Here is a 19,183-nt window from a genome sequence, read left to right as displayed (position 1 = left end):
TAGATTAATATTTCAATTAGCATCGCGATAACGTTAAATGAACACACGATAATCGTTGTTATGGATACCGACGATACCGTAACTATACTCCAATGAAGGAAAAGTAATTGTCTACACTTAACAAGTGACGAGTAATATAATTCATTTGAAATGCTCAACCTTCACCTAAAACGTTTTGTGCCAAATCGTGTTGTTCTAAAAAGATTAATGTTTTGAATAGATTTTTTTTCTGTTCTTTATTAGCTAAATGTTAAGAGTTGAAAATAGATTTTTAATCACCTTATTTTATACAGTTTATTGTTAAAATGAGTAACGTTACGCAAATAAAATGTATTTATTAAATTAAAATAAATGTATATACTTAAATAGGTGGGCGAGTTGATACCGTTCTACTGTAAATACGTCGAGTGTACATCGTAATTGAGTAGGTAATGGATGTAATAAATTTGAATTCAATGATAAATCTTTGTAGGTTTAAAATGAAAGACTATTTCTGTCAATATATATTTATACAGATTTCTTTTTGTATAACAAAATTGCTCTTATTAATTATTATGTGTTCTAATATTATTAGTAATAAGGTAGATGTTGTTAATTATAAGTTATAAATTAATACCGATATATTTTTGAATGGTGTGAGTAGGCTTATACAGGGTGTTTCTAAAATGAATGAGGTCACTAGTATATGCGCGTACTCACTGTAGTGATGATCCAATGAAGATTTTTTTCTATCTTCAAAATCTGGATTTTCAATAGCATATACAATTATTAATCATTAGTATTTTATTTTGAAAATTTCAGTGTAGTTATGTAGTAAATATTCATGTTCATATTCACATTTCGTTTATTGTACAAGAACTCAATGCTACTTCATATTATATTGTTAGATACTATATTATGTATTTTATAGCCCGTAGTTTTTGTCTTATATAGATACGAACAATAGTTTTTTCATATTTACCTGTTAATATAAACATATTACGTATATGCACATATTTTATCAACAGCAAGGCGTCAAATCAAATCTGTTTTTATAAATAAATGATTATTTAAAAATTATGATGAAGGTTTAGTGTCTTTATCTGTTGACCTCTATAATATGTCTTAATATTGTTTTTTCTTGAATTTTTAACATATAATTGTTAAATCGATATCAAATCTTACATACGTAATTTGATAACTGTTTAACTTATTTATTCTCACTCAGTATTTTTCGAAACAAATAATAATTTATGTACTTAATATTTATAGTTATTGATTAATAATATAATTAATTACCTATCAAGTAAATTGTTGCCGATTTTTACCAGGAAATATGCAGATTAGTTTATAACATGTTGTTATAAAGTTTGTTTAGTTAAGATTCATATTAATTAGTAAAACTTTAAGCCAAAGCATAATATCTTCATTAAGAGTATATTATAATATTATATTTATAAGCTTATTAATTATTATGTATTATACTCAAAACGAAGTTAAATAATCATTTTTTCCTGGATTATTTAGTGTATTAGTACTTAGTGGACTTTATGCATGCACGTCTGTTTCTTATTAATTTTTATTAAAATACTTATCAATTTTTTTATTCCATTAATTCTGATTCTATTAAATTATTTTTAAATGATCCCTTATTATCCCGTATTCGTCACACAATATTTTTTTTTTGATTTTATTATATTTTATTTTTTTCTATTCCATTTATCTAAAGCTCGTGACAGATTTTTATTTCATGAAATTAATATTTAAAGTTTAAGTATTATTCTCATTTATTTATGTAATATTTATGCTTTATATTATTTTACAACGATCTTATAATGTATACGCAAATACATATTAGTATATTTAAAAAAAAAAAAATTAGTATTAAAAGAATTCAAAGTATTTTTATTGTCTAATGCTTTTAAGTACAAGCTGATAATAAACTTCTTTACAAATTATCTCTTTTATATATCGTGTATAAAACAGATAACATAAGTATTAACAATAAAATAATTATGTATTTCGTATTCAAAGAACTGAATTTGCATTGTAAAATATATATTACGTACAAATTATTTTATTTTTAAATTTTAATAAACGATGTATTTCTATTATACTCCTATAAACGTTTAACATTAAAAAATAATATAGGATTATAGTTAAATTTACTGAATGTTTTAGTACTACTATTTACAAGTATATACGATTGAGGATTTTGAATAATTATTAAAATCTAATTAAATAATACAGTGAACATTTCATTTGGTTTTTAATCACTATTTTAAATTAAATTTTTATATTTCTATAAAATTGTATTATTTTTTTTTATTTCTTATTTATTTGAAATTTTAAAAAATTGTTTCAGGTTAGTTGTATATGGCCCTGTCTGACAAGCTCGGCTGCAACAGGTAAAACAAAATGTAATTTTGCTTCAATTATTATTTTACTATTTAGTAGGTTCTGCAACTATTTATCTTATTATATAAACCATTTTAAATGTTTATATTGGCATAGGTGTGTACTACATGCATCGTTATGAAAAAATACCTACAATTAACTATATGATCGATATTAACCGGTAAAAACAATTGCAAAATTTGTTATGGTTGCAGCAGATTGGCATCGGTTACTATAATAGTTACTTGTATTGTGTATATAATATATAAATAAAATATATTCATATAATCAACACAATAAGATATGCGTGTATATGTATCAGATAATTTAACTATTAAGTGATGCATTGAGAATAGTAGGTTATCGAAAGTCTTAACCGTGGAACACTGTCCTATCTTCCAAAATTTATCGTGTGAAGTTCAATTGTGTTTTGTAGACGGCTTACATAGACGACTATTAATTGGTCAGGTCGGTGAATGAATAGCGAGTTTGTTAAGCAATACATGCAACTTTGTTATACTCAATAGTATATAGGCATACGTATACATAGTGGGAAATGTGAAAGGTGAATTATTGGCCAACTTTGATTTGTTCTATTTATTTTGAATTTTATGTTTTGTTAAAAATTGTTCAAACTGATGAATTGTGCAGAATTTAATTGAATGATGTTACTGTACCTATATGTCTGGTTAGCACTGCTAAAATATGTATGTGGTTGTTCAATTTAATGACATTAATAAAGATTATTCATAATGTACAGATATAGTATTGCTATTCGGCTATTATTTAATAGTGCAATTGTTAAATAGGTATAAAACAAAAAGTTACCTGCATTCGTGTCTGTTTGATAAAGTAATTAAATTTAAAAAAAAACTAAATAGTATGAACATTGTGATAGAGTATTATTTAAAACAATTTTTTATGAATAGTTAGGTTAAGTCGCACAATGTTTTTGAATGTTATTTATAATTTACATGTTTAATGCAGGTAGATATTAAATTAGTGGACTATAAAATATTGACAGTTAATATCTACATTATAAACTGAGCAAAATTTCTAATTTAATTCAATATATATATATATTTGAATCTTATATTGCAATTTACAGTTATTTGTCGTTTAATATTATGTTCACATCGTGGACTAATATGAATTCCATCTTCATTGAATGAATAAGTTTATGCTCATTTTACGAATTAAACATTGTGCTTGTAATAGCACCTAATGTGCTGAAACATTTTAAATAATATAAATAAAAAAAAAAAACGGATTTAACTTATTGTAGGTTAATAGTGATGGAGTATGGTTAACCCCATTTTGATAGTGTAAACAATAATTATTATAAAAAAAAAACGTTGACTATACCTATATTTCAATTACATTTTGAATAGTTAGACTACAATTAAGGAAATAATTAATTCCCATAACCTATTTAGTGAAAACGAGTTAACCAAACGTATTTTACACTTTTCATTTATGAATAAATAATGTTTTAATAAACGCATTTAAATATTCCTACACAATTAATTAAAAGTATTATAATATGACATTGATTGATCCAAATATATCAAAATGTTTATATTAAATTATAATAACATGATTAGATATAATTCAATATGTCAATATCCAATTAAATGAGTATACAATTCATTTGTTAGAACTCATTGTAGTTTTCAACAATTCTACGAATTTAAATTAGTTTTTATTTTTGAATTTATATTATATTATATTAAAATTAATTTTCTTTGGAGATGGATGAGTGATTTTTTGATTAAAAATATGTATTATTTAATTTTGAATGTTTCCACGATAACTTTTACAAAGTAGGTATAAAGATTTTAGTTGTGTACAATATGTTATTATGAAAATATTTAATAATTTATATTTTATATAAACATATGTTAGAATAATATATTAACAATAACATATTCTAAAACTTGTTTTATCTATCAAATGGAATCTGGTTAATACAAATATACTTTATACATATACATTTTTCGAAAAGTTATTTCACTATAGTATTGTATTTTATTGTTTCCTACTTGACCTTAAATGGCGAAATATTTTATGAAATTATATTTCATTGAAAACACAAAAAAACATTTCTGTTTATGTTTAACTTACTAATGTTTCCTAATATGTTTTCGTGTAACATACTGTTGCCGTAGTGTTCAAAAACGTATGATAATATTGTTATAACAAGATGTGTAACATGGCTCGTGTACTTACCTATATACGTATACGTATTTGTATACAAAAATAACAAGAAACGTGGTCTTACGCCTTTTGTTAATCGTTGTATTTGTCTTGATTCAATTCGACGACGGTTAAAAAAATGATTATTAATTTAAAACGGCTTCAAAACATACTGAATCGGGATGCCTCATTCGGGGATTTATATACGCTCTCTTTGTAACGTTCTTCGGTTGACTTGCCTACTGCGGTACATATTTTATTGTGGTATAAATGTTTTCACTCCTCACCATTTCGTGTTGTATCAGCTAAATTCCCGGCCTCCCGTAGAACTGGGAACTGTGTTTTGTGTACATTTTATGCGCAAATGTCATTGATATAATAAATTATAATAGGTACGTCATGCACACACTAGTAATATCGTTCAACCGATTGTGATTTGATGTTGTTCGTTTCGAGCGGTCCGTTGGAATCGTTTCGACCGACGGCTGTTTGTACGTGAAGTGTGTACTGCGTTTATTCTACGCTAATACCGTTTAGGGGACAAAAAAAACATGTTTCGCTATTACATAATATTGTTCATACGTAGATGCTAGATAGGTGATATGTATACCTGATAAAATGCGTATCCGTACGTCTGCCTATCTTTGACGTGACAAATAACGACTAACCACCGGGTAGATTATACTGTAATCACGCTAATTGTTTTACACGTAGCTTAATTTAATACTAAAGAGTTTTATTTTATACACCATGTGCACCTCTACTAGGTTTATTATTATCAAACAATTTTGACGTATCGGATTATCTTGTATTCGAGGCAAAGCCATATTGGTATACAAGATTGGATTGAAACCCGATTCAAAAACTTTCAATAATTTATTAAAAAAAAAATTATTAAAGCTTAGAAAAATATAGAAATTATAAGTGAATAATGTGTACAACACGGACATACAGTGTGGGTGCTATGGAGCAGGTAAAAACGTTAACACCGCCAATAACGAAGAACGAGGTGGTTTAAGGAGGGGCGGGTAGTCGCTTGTATGGACGATTGGAAGAGGGGAAAGGGTTGGGTAATGGAAAGTGTACGCACCTTGACCTACGTCTTTGCGCATGCGCACCGACGTCACGTTTGTAAACGTCCGTTGGCGGAATTCAAAAACTCGCGAGCGCCCGCCGCTGTCGAGGGAACTATTACTGCCGCGTCTTCGTCTTTTCCCTACCCGTCGCAGCAGTGTTGTCGTTCCCGCCGATCTGTGCGTCCGCGTGCATTGTCGTCGTCCGTCGTTGCTCGCGATCCAACTCGTGGCCGTTCTGTAGGTGACCATAATAATATTAAAATAATGTAATATTGTTGGTGATATTTTTGTGCACACGTGATAATTTTTTTCTCTTGTTAAAATTGTGTTTTTTTTCCATACCAAAATATATATTATTATATTTACAGTGCGCCGCAAAAAGTGCCGTTTTATATTTGTTTATTGTACGTTTTTTCGTTTTTAATATATTTTAAAGTGTTAAATGTTAAATTAAAATAGTTGATATTATCTAAATAGTATTGCACAGCTACTTCATTCATTATATTTAACAGTTTGTGTATTTTTCGTTTTTTTTTCTTTTAATAATTTTAAAAATCTAAGGACATATTGTTAGAACGAAACAAACAGCTAAATGGTATTTATATTCATTGCATATAATTATTAATATTATTATTATGTCTTAAATCCGACGAAGTCTTTTGCAAACACCAATGCGCTGTGTAATTCTTACATTTAATTTATTGGTTCTGAGTATTCGATTGACTGGAAAGTGTTAACCTTATATATATTTAAGTATATTTACCTAATGAGTAGGTAATAACTAATAAGTAATAATAAATCTTAGTATTATTCTAAGCTTAATAGTTTTTGATACTAATAAATGAAACATTATATTTTTAACTTAAATGTTATGCCAAGTAAGTGTTATTTAAAGTTATTGATTATATCTGAATGAATTTAAACACAGATTAAAAAAACATATTCTTATATAAAATATGCATTAGGTTGTTAGAAGTGTTGTTTGATTATGTATCGATTTAAACTAGTTTACTCAAAATTAAATAATAAACATCGTTACACGACGAATATATGATATTAAACATGTTCTAGCTATTATTGATTACATTCATTATATTCAAATAGTAAAAAACAATTTCCAATATTCTTTCGTTATATTCAAAAACGTATGGTTCATTTATTAATTTGGGAATATTTTTGATAATTAATTTAAAATAGAGCCATTTAGTTAAATTATATTTTTAATTCTATATAACTTAAATTTATAATTGAATAAAAGATTAATTACCATATATTTTTATATTTAGTACCTATGAAATGATAGATATTAAGTTGTTAGTTATTTTATTTAATAATCTTTTTTTTTTTCATAAGTTTTCAAACAAATATATTAAAAAATAATTTTCTCATGCTACACTTAGGGTATGTCGAATGCGAAACGTCAAAATAAACTAGTAATATATCTAGGTATACTTAATTAAGATAAAACTGTTAAAAGTACTTATGTTTTCAGCACAAAAAAAATTATACATTTAGACATTTAATTCAGTTGCCATTTATAAATTCATAAATCTTAATATTTTAAATTACATTACAAAATACATCTTCTTAAAAAAATTGATTATTGTATTTATTTTTATTTTGAGTAAAGTATCTATTTAAATTTTAAATGAGTGAATTCTATAAATACGATTTAGATTACATATAAATTATTTTTGCCTTGATACATAATCGTTGAACTTTAGGTATCAAAATTGTATCGTAAATCATACACAAAATTATTTCATGCTATTTTATTAATTTTTATTGTTATTGTAGATGAATAATAACAATGTTCAAAATTTGAAACATTATTTCAAAATATAATAATGATTTACGTTCATATAATATTGTTAGTTTAAAATTCCACATGCATTTTAATATTAATCTATTCCACTATGTACATTAGTATGAATTTAGTAAGGTAACAATGTAGTTTTGATATCTCTCGTATCAACTGAAAATATTTTACCATCATAACTTGAGATATTTATTTAATTTTTATAATCACCACAAGCATTAGTGTTTTGGGTTGTATTTAAGCGACGAAATGTTAATAAAATACAACCTTAGAGAAAAGTAATTGAATTACAATTATTACCACGAAAAAAAAAATATGAAAATTTGCTTACAAGGTATACATAATTTGACACTTAAATAAACACATAGGTCTTTATGTGACCGGTGGTACGCCCACATGCTTTTTTTTTATCTCTTCTTCGTTTACAGATACCGGAAAATGAATACACTTCATATAACTATGGCCTAAAAGATTCCACACCTGGTGACTTGATAGTTTTTGCTCTACCAAAAACGCTTTGTTAAACAGAACCGACTGTGCTCACATTGAATGGGCCCCGCAAATGATACCTATGTATAGAGTTCAATGACAAAAATATATCGAAAACTCACATTGTCGTCTCATCGCCCCCGTTGATCATTGCTATTTGCTGGCAGCAAGGCTATACGTATTATCACGACCCCGGCGGCGTTCGCTGTTCACGATCCTTTTCATGTGTATTTATTAAATGTGGCTTTCTCTCATTCAAATCGTTTTCCAGCAATCGTAAGAATAAGTTATACACTCTTTGTTACGTTTTTCTCGAGTGATATTATTGTATAGATAAAAACGAATTGTGTAGGTACCCACATCCGTTTTCATGTTTCATTTCTGATAATTTTCTTTCTGCATGGTAAACTTACCGTAAAATATGCAAACTTACCGTCTGCCCATTGATGGTTTTAAGTAGTTAATGATGATAAAAATTAAAGGTTTTCATGGTATTACCTTATATTTGTCCTCGACATTTGACATTTAAAGTATACTTATATGACGAGGGGTTTGTCTGGGTAGATCGATATCTAATAATATATATCATATAATAATGTGTTCACACATTTTTTAAAACATTTACTCTCAACATACTTTAGATAATTTTTTTTTTTTTTAATTAAATACATTAAGTTTAGTTAATTTAGTTGTATGTCAAATTAAGTCATATTTAAGAACTTTTATTTATTAATATATCATCAATGTAAATGTAAATTTTATAGAACCCAAAACCTTTGAGTGAAATAGATTTCAACCGAGTTTCAACAATTTTGTACCTATACAGTTTATTTTAAACAGTTAAATATTAACTTTTATACTTGTAATAATACCTATAATAATTGTGTTATTCGATTTATTTTAATTTTGTCCTTCAATAAATGATTGTCAATAGACAATATAAAAATTTTTTTTTTAATAAAACAAAAAATGACAGATAATTTATCCCAAGGCCACCTTTGAAACGAGTGATTATTTCTTTTAATGTTTATGGACAATTCGTCATTAAAAAAAAAAACACTCCTCTTCCGGTTATTTTGTTATCACTGTACTTTCTTTCAGAGTTTTGTCACTATTGTTGCCTAAAAAACCCAATAATTTACTCATAGCGGACTAACGCCCACCATGTATGTTGGCAAAGGTATTGGAAAGGACCCTGACATTTTTATCGAAAATCGTTCTATATTCTTTGGCATACAATCATGACATATAGTCATATTTGGCTAATATTATCGATCATTTCTTTCACTGTATCGTAAGTGTCTATTTTCATAAGTGTTGGGCGTGGATTTAACCTCAATTTTTCAATTTGTTCGATTAAAAGTTGAAACCATAATAATATATATTCTATATAAATAACTAATAAGTATAAAAGTATAATATATTTATTCATATTATTAACTATAAAAAATAAAAAATTGTTTTTTTTTACTTTTGTGTAAGAACATCTTAGTTGTTTACATGCTAAATTTTAAGCAAAATAAAAATAATATCACATTAAACTACGAATCTGTTTAAAAATACAATACTAAAATATGTTAACCAAATATTTTAATAAGGTGTGTTTCTTTATCTTTATAATATTAGGGTAAACGCCCGTCAAACGGTTAATGACCTATCAGTAGTTATATGAGTATAATTTTCCTGAAGAGGATACATGTGTCTTCCTTTTTTAAGATAAAACCTTCATAACACTACGTATTGGTAATTGCCCGTTGTTTGTAACGTTGACAGAGGGAAAAATGGTACCAATCCGGTTGTCACATTCACAACCATAACCGGAATAACGGTAATGACCGCGAAAAGTCATTGACGTAATTCTAGGTTATTGAATTGCTTATTTCATTCTTGTAATAATTGAAGAAATCCATTCTAGTTACTAAATAGCAATATATTCATACATTCTGATAAATTAACACTTCAACAACAGAATAATATGTAAATAACCTTTATTATTAAACGTTAATAATTGTATATTCCTATTACACATTTATTTGAAATTTCACACTTGAATCATCATTATACAGTAACGATGGTGACTAATTGTATTAATAAAGCAAATTAAAAGCAATATATTATAGATTCGGAGAACAATTAATTAAAGATCTAACATAATCTGAAATGATTGTTTTGTCTGCAGTATTTTATTTTACTAGATTTAATGCTATAAAAATACCTATAATTTTTACGTAATAAAAATCAATAAGTATATAGTTATCTGCTGTAGAATAAATTTAATATTATTTTAAAACACAAAACTTTAATTTACGTGATATTATTATGTATACATTTTAAAAAGCGATTGCCTTACAATTTGGCATTTGCATATATTTTTATGTTTAAAAATAACTTTGAAATAAAATAATATTTTATAGGCACTGTATTAAATTTCAAACGATGATTATGTACAAAATGTTATTGCATTTGTGACATTTATAACTAAAATTTAAAAAAATGTACACAAATATGCAATTATATAATACGATACAGAGGATATAGGTAGGTGCAATGTATAAATATTATGTTGTATATAATTGCTTGAAATGAAAATATGAAAAATAATGTGCTCACTGTTTAGGTTCTACCTTACCACTTATAACGTATAGGTATTGCGTGCGTATAATAGTATTTGATTATTTTTATATTTTAATGAGGTTTTTAGTGACTATCTGCAACCACTGAAGGTAATTTTTATATTAAAAATAATGTTATTTTAGAGGAAATAGATAAAAAAAAAAAAAAAAAAATTAATAAAAAGTTCGTTGACATTACGGATATTGGTAATAGAAATGGCAAAAGGCTTCATCGGATTTTTATATTATCGTGTCCAACTCGATTCATATCATTGTACCACCACTACTATCAACCACTACCGCCGATTCTCTAGCACCAAAATTGGTTGCTGTTCATCATTGCAGCGATGCATTGAATATTGATCACTCCTCATATTTTGAAATTTTCCACTAGACTGTCGTCGTTATGTCGGTACAGCAATTTTTCTAACTTGCGTCTATTGTTTTATTGTCTACGGCAGACCCAACGAAGAATGTGTTATACATATTCGATTTTACATAATATATTTGTATACTCGCCGTATTGCGAATAAATATTATATCACAATGTTTGTCCAAACTTATATTCGCAAGTTAATCTGTCGATCAGAATTTGCAATTTCTATAATCTATAATAATGTAATATATATATTATATATATTTATTGTACACATACATAGAATCGGCTGTGGTGGACATGTGTGGAGGACTGGGTCAATACCATATTGAGGCAGTATGGAAAGTATATTTAACAACATAATATAGTAAAAAAAAAAAAAAATACAAATGTAATCATTAGATATTGAGTTGCATTTTATCAGATTTTACTGATAACATTTTTACATTTTTCTGATAATAATGTATTAATAATTTGAATACCCAGTCCTTATAAATTGTTAATTGTTTATTGTGCCTTAAAATGGTTTGATCTAGTCTACGTGTGGTGCATTTGAAACTATAAAAAAAGACCTTTTTCATAAAGAAAAAAATGTATACATGCAGACTAGGGTTTCAACGGATATAATGTGAATACTGGAGTACTAGAGAAGCATTGTTCTATAAGTTCAAATGTCGCCATATAGCAGGGAACACCATACGGCCGTTGTAGCGCCTGTTTCGGCGGTGTCACCTGTGATCGAAGAGTTTGGCAGCAACAAGAAAGACGACGCCGCTGCAGCCGCTGCCGGTGGATTACCGTCTTACCACCGTAAGTACTCGGAATCTGGAAAACCCACTGCCGGATATACCAATGGGTTCTCGTTGCTCCGCCGATTGTTGCGTTGGTGGCTTGCCCGATTTGGTCAGAAGCCGTTGGTTAAAAAAGGTATGTCGAATTGATTTATTATGTATGTATATCGTAAAAATTAGGGTGATTTTTATTAACATATACATTTTTAATAAATAAATAAATATATTTTTTGAATATTTTTTTATTTCATCTCACTTCTTGAATATATTTAATTAATTTAAGTTTTTAAGTGATTGAAGAAACTTCTTCACGTGATGCGCAAAATTATTTAAAATATACAGCTCAATGAGTTGTAATTTGTATATATTTGCTTATATTTATAACCGATTTACTATTAATATTTAATACAATTATAGGTAACTATCATAAAAATTATAGTAAATATGATTATTTACAAAATAACTTTTTCAGGTAGGTTAGTAATTAAAAAAAATTAAAATAAATACTTTATTTATGTTTTCGAAATTTATAAATTCTATAATTTAAAAATATTGTACTTAATTATTTTGCATGAAATATTATTATAATTATAATAATATATAATAATATATTGATAATTATTAATAATAATTAATAAATACACAGGATGATTCCTATTGAATATCATTCTTATTCCCAAAATTTTCTATTTTGTAGACCTTCCAGTATCTTATAGTAAACACAAATTATTTTTATATTATTTGTTTTCTAAACATTAAAATAAATAATTTTTTCCTTGATTGTCGGTAAAAATAATATAAACTAAAGTCTTTATATTTTGTATGATATTATCTGATATACAATGAAAAAATTATTACATATTATGTACGTTGTACAATATTTATTTGTCTCATTTTCCGTCTATTGGCTTATATTGAGATAATAATTTATATGTGATGATATACGTGTATGTTAATTATCGTATATACGTTACACGGCACGTGGTTACTTAGAAGTTGTTCGACCCGCTTACTAGTAATCATATGTAATTATTAGTTATATGTCATGTTTAGTCACTTTAGCGTCATATGTCGTATAAAAAATTGTATATATAACAAATACGAATGCAAATAATAAGTGTATGAGACATGAGTACTCGCTGATAGCGAGACGTATTTGCTATTTGGTTATCAATCGCAATTCATGATACGACTTCAATGTCACCTGTGTATAATAATACTCGTATGTGCGGTTTCAAATTTAACTTTGTTTTTATTTTTTTTTTTTGCGTATATTGTTAAATTTTAACATCAAGAATGTATAACTACATTTTTTATCACCAACAGATGTTGCTTTAGACAATAACATTTTTCTTTATTTATCCGCAACTGCAATCTAAATGATTATCTGGGTGTTTATGTTTGTACGATTATTTATATTCGTTTATATTTATTTGAATATTATAAATAGCCAAGTCAAAATATAGATTAAACAATATTCTGTCGACACTATGATATTCCCGTAATGTTATTTTTTTGTTGTATATCTATATGTGTGTATGTGTTTTTCCTGCTTAATCCAAGGTTGTAATAACCATTGTTTTTTGTATTTTTTTTTTTATGATATGTGTATTAATTTTTTGATTATCATTCAATTTTACAATAGATACAATTAAAATAAAACTATGTATAGTCATATCGTATATTATCTGCTGCTAGTCTCGATACATCTACTCTACAGTATAAGTAATATAATTCTAATTAAAAGTACATACTATATTTTTTGTTTAAGCCATCATGATTAAGACGCGTATACATTTTAAAGACATTATTATACCTAAATTAATTTTAACTAATCTTCGAAAACAATTCACAAAAACAATTTCGAAATTGTTTTTTATTATTTTTCAGAGTTCTAGAGAGTATAAGAAACAAATTAATTTGTTTCAGTAACTACTAAGATTATCATTTTAAAGCTTAGGACTTTTTCGGCTTTTAATGTGTATGATTGTATGCATTAAATAATGATAAAAATAAAAATATAGTTAAAACATATTAATTATTTTGTCATTGGTGTATTTTTTTTTTTTTTTTTTTTAATCGATTTTTTAAAATTCTTTAGTATTATTTTGAAAAAATAATATTTGAATAGTTCAAAGTACGAGTGCACAATAAATAAATATATTCTAAAATTAATTAATTATAAAGTAGTTTGGGCGTGTAATAGTTGCAATATTTCGCTATTTATAATTATTAACCTATTTAATTGATTAATATAAGTACATAATTTACGCTACCACTTGAATTTATTAATATATTTTAAGATCACCTGTTAAATTTCAATCGATTAATAACTATTAACGTTTAACGAAGTACTTTGTTGTTTTAAATCATTTTATCAATTGCACAACGTAAAATCCTATTATGTGTTATTGATCAAATAATAAAATAATTGTTTTACAATTGTTAAATAAAAGAAAGAAGTGAGTGTTTTATGCCAAAATTAAAGGTTAACATAACGGTTAATAAATTTGTTTAGTACAATGACCGACACTCGAGTATATCAGTTAGAATAAACCATGACTTTAAATGACATAACCTCCATTTAGAAAGTTACTGATGTAGGTCAATTAGGACCAATCAAATAAAAATAAATAATTTAGTAAGTTATTATAAATCTTATCTATAATATCAATAATAACATTTGAATGGTTTTAGATAAGTTTATTTTAATTCTACCGGTTTCTATGTAGGTACATAGTGTGACTAGTGTGTACTACACTATATATATATATTATGTTTAATTGATGCCACATTATTTATGTATTTTACAAGATCACCTATAAAATATTTTACAATCTTTTCGTCATTAACCGTGTATTATAACAAAAAACTTGAAAAATATACTTTTAAGTGAATTTATACTTATAACATGAAATAGGTACATATAATACTTTCATATTTAGCAGAAGCATATATGTTTTACGATGAAATGTATTTTTTTTGTTCCACTAATGCTTTTCATACAGAGTATAGTCTGAAGACCTCTGTTTCAACTAATGCTGTGCACTAAAACAACGGCCGCTTAGGAATACTATACCGTAATATAATGGTGCTGCTTTTTTAATTTGTCTTATTACCTAAAATGTTACGCTACACGAATATTTTAACCATCATAATTATAGACTAGCGGATATTATGCTTAACGCAGTTATTTGTGGTATGAAACTTACCTACCGCTATAAGACCGTAATCAGTCAATACTGCATTGCAATATCTGTAGTAGTTATCATCGATTTACCGTTTATTTTTTAACCGCCATCGCAGGTGGTTAATCACCATCGACTGTAACTTTAGTAATCAGCTGTTAATGAAAAATATTAAAATTTAATATATGGATTACTGATGCATTTATGCATATACACAAGTTAGTTAAAGCGTATTTCGAATTTTAGTAACTAAATAATTCTGCGTGAATTTGAAACTCATAGCTAAGTATAAATTAATTTTACCAAAAAAGAGTTTTTTTGCTTTACAAATTAAAAATTTAAATGTTTAGATTTACAATAAAATTGTTTTATGAGTTTGTAGTAATTTATTGGAAAATTCATAGTTTTACTGCAAAGTACTGATTGCTGAGAAAACTCATTTTTCACATATTTTTTTTTTTTAGAAAAAATAGTTTGGTTAAAAAAATCTTAATATTTGCATGGTAGCAATTTCTTACTAAACTTTTTGCAATTTGAGTACCTTTACATAAATACTCAAAATCATTATATTATTTATTATTTTGTAGATTGCTTTTTAGTTATAATAATAAATAGCAACCTGTGTGACATAATCATATACCTATAACATGTACTTCGATTCTATTATTCAATTGTAATTATACATTTATGAAGATTTGATCATTTGAAATTATTGACTTGGTGTGTATTTTCTATTTTATAAATATTATAATTTAATAATACAGTTTTATGTATAAAATCTTTATCACGATTTAGTACTTTCGAAAACAATTTTCAAACAAAGTTAATCAACTAAAAACCTCCTTTTTATTATTGTTAATAATATTTTATTTTTATTTATCTTTAAAGTTTTTAATAAAAATTCTAGCTTTTGTGACCAACGTATGATAGTACTTCGTAGATTTTTTCGAGTGTTTTCGTCTTTCGATGACTCGCCAATATCAAACTTAAATTGAATAAAACATTGTACACTATAATAACATACATATATTAAAATGATCTACACAAAATAGTGGCCTACTCTACGTTAAGAATATATTTGATTCTTATCATTCATACTTTTTATGCATCTCTTAGCTTATCTAGGATCTTCAGATCTTACTATTTTACTTACATTTTTTATTCTATTAATATTTTATTGTACTTACGTTAAAGATTCTGCAACATATATATTTCTTATGATACTGTTGTACCTAATTATATGCTAAAATATACGAATAATACATTATTCAGTTACCTTCGAAGACACAGATAAGAAAATTAATTTTCGAAAGGCATTCATAACTATTATTATCATTTGAATAATTTAGTTACCTATAAGCTTTAGTAAATTATTTTTCAATTAAGAAAAACTATTGAGATTAAGCTTTATGCACAACATTTATTTGTACCATTAAATAAGGTACAATACAGTATACTGGTTTAACCTTTATACTGTGTAAGTAAATAATGTGTTTGTTGTGAATATTATATTATTGACGTCAATCGTATGTTGCGTTAATTTTTTTTTTTTTTTTTTTGTTATTGCTCAGTTAATGTATTGTGTTGTATTATGTGGTCATTGGCTCGTAAACAATGTTGGCAGAGAAAAACAGTAGTTTTCATTTCCCGTTGGAAATATTAAATTCTCGAGAAGTGGAAAATACACATTTTTATTATATGCTATACATAAAAATAATGAGTAATGCCTTTTCAAACTATACATAATAGATAGCATCATTTTTTCGATAAAATTACAGCACATGTAAATTTAAAAATTCGTGTATCTTAACTTTTTTACATTAGGAAGAAAGTAAGGAATGATAAATTTCCAAATGGTTGTTGTGGACAATGGTTTTTAACAAAAAATAATCTTATTGTCTTATAAATTTAATTAGTTTTGTACATATACTATACTGTACGTAATTACAAGCATGTATAATTTTTTATAGCTAAAACAGTTATTGTATAATATTATATAATACATTTTGAGGTTTTTACATTTATTATGTTATTTAGAAATAAAAATTACCTTGAGAATGGAAGTAAATATATTCTAATTGATAATTACCATTAACTGTTGGCGATTCGATTTTTTTACTCATGAATAAATTGTATTAATTTTTTTTTTTCAATTTAATTAGTTTAATTCACTAAAGTTATAGGTATGGCGTATTAAATAATAAAATTAAGAAAACATGTTTGTCCCATCGTCGTGAATAATATTTGTTACGAACACTAACTATAGTGTTATAACTAGGTATATATTTTGTATTATAGTATAAAAACCAGAGCCAGCATGTTGTTTTGGCATGTTTTTCATTTTTTGTAATATTTATTTATAATTATTTCCGAGCAGTGTTCTGAAAATGGGTATCCTAATATGAGCGTCTCCAGTTCGTATATTTAATCAATCATTTTACTTAATTGATTAGTCCTATTATATACTATACTCGACATGTTGTTCAAACAAAGAATGGTGCGCAAATAAACTGATTTTTTTACTTTATTGTTCCAATTTCAGATATAAGTGAGTGAAGTAACATAAAAAAATATGCATGCAAAGCAAGTGGATTGAATTATATCTTAATACAGTTAGTTTGAATTAATGTAAATCTCATTAAGATTGTATTCAATTTTGATTTTAGAATCTGTAGTGATAATGACAATCATCATACTAAAAAAGCGAAAATGGCTTTTCTTCGAGCTATGCTTTGTACTGGACCGCTACACTAACTAACCAATCTTACATTGTATGCTCATTTCATTTGTTCGTACCGAATACTATGATTTGTTCAAATGATTTTGAGTATACGTATACAAAAACAATGGGTACAATGACTGACATCTATAAGTATATTATGCGCGTGCGTGTAAATACATATAGTGTCGCCGCGAAACTTTTCCGCTAGACAGTCAGGAGATAAACAGAACAAAAAAAAATAAAAAATCATATAGAAATATTAATAGTAATAATAATCAGAATACGCGCGATGAGATATATATTTTCGATCCAGAGAGACGACACCTAGCTCGCAGGTACTTACGTATATACGTATACACAGACGGGTTGATCTTTTATCATTACGAAATCATAACAGAACATAGTAGTAAAACGCCGTATCCTATAAATTATATAGAAATGCGTTTGTATTGTAATAGTACCTATTATTACATATAAAAGGTATAGGTACTGTATAGTATACTATATTTGTATAATATATTGTATTACGATCATGTTTTCTCTATTATGCCCGTTTCGATTAAACAGTATAATACAACGAGGTGCGTATAAGTATAATAATAATATTATATTATGTATAGTAGAAGAAGGTGTATGGTTGAATAGCCATCAGCTGCCGATCATCACACATATCATACATATTATGCGTATTACAACTCCAACTGAAACGCATGTTCGCGACCAACGAATAGTAATATTTCCGCTCAATCAGTTGTGTGTGTATGTGTGTGTGATTGTTTGCATTGCAAGATGCTGCGCAACGAGTCTATGTATTCTATTACCTACCCTAGGTTGTACAAACACACACACACACATATATATATATATATATATATATGTATAGGACATCCGCGTATATAATACCGATTATACGGTACTGCATGTACTATCAACTTTTATTAAAAGTGAAATTTGGCCCTTGTTTTTATAAAATTATACTTCACGTAACCAATTTATTTATTTATTCATATAACACTGCATATTAAATTTTTAATATACTATTTAGTCTGTGTAGATTAAATGTATAGCTTGCGTTATTGAGAAGTGATGGATAAAGAACCGAGGTTTCTTCGATTTAAAAAATAAATATTTCACCGTGACCCCCTGTATTTACATTTTTCTAAACATAATATTACTTGTATTGGTCCTTTACTAGTTTTAGGAATAACAAAAATTGTACTTTTTTATGTCCTTTATTTACCCTTTTTTCCAATTCAATCGATGCCTATGTATTATGTTTGCTCTCGTATATACACGTCGTCGATGATAGCCATGTCAATTCCCAACCTTGATGTATATTATGGATATATTTATTTTACCTTAGAAATGGGTTTACCGCACATGAATGCGCGTGCTATATGTGTAACGACTTACTTAGGTGCCTATATAACACGTGCGTGTATTGTTCGCATTTTTTCTTGTCGCCCTTAGATAAGGGAAACTACAGCAGTGTATTATGGACCGCTGTATATAGTTACATGGAAATAAAAACAAAACCA

General features: G+C 26.5%; 1 protein-coding gene across 6 annotated transcripts in view; it reads left to right on the top strand.

Annotated features, from left to right (window-relative positions):
• LOC112595811 (serine/threonine-protein kinase tricorner) overlaps nt 1–19,183 on the top strand; it is a 122,252-nt gene that overhangs the window by 14,225 nt on the left and 88,844 nt on the right. For 3 of the 6 annotated variants that reach the window (XM_025341165.1, XM_025341166.1, XM_025341164.1), the window contains exon 2: nt 2,345–2,387. The exons of 1 other annotated variant lie outside the window; for it this stretch is intronic. In XM_025341165.1, coding sequence (XP_025196950.1) covers nt 2,345–2,387 — 43 coding nt within the window. Of the gene's footprint in view, nt 1–2,344; nt 2,388–6,135; nt 6,244–11,549; nt 11,872–19,183 lie in introns of those variants that run through there. 2 more of the 6 variants (XM_025341163.1, XM_025341162.1) reach the window with 1 other exon arrangement.

The sequence above is a fragment of the Melanaphis sacchari genome, unplaced genomic scaffold (assembly GCF_002803265.2).
Source record: "Melanaphis sacchari strain LSU unplaced genomic scaffold, SCAv2.0 Contig2_pilon_pilon, whole genome shotgun sequence".
Taxonomy (NCBI): domain Eukaryota; kingdom Metazoa; phylum Arthropoda; class Insecta; order Hemiptera; family Aphididae; genus Melanaphis; species Melanaphis sacchari.
The sequence above is the reverse complement of the archived record's forward strand: the minus strand, read 5'-3'. Positions and strand labels throughout refer to the sequence as shown.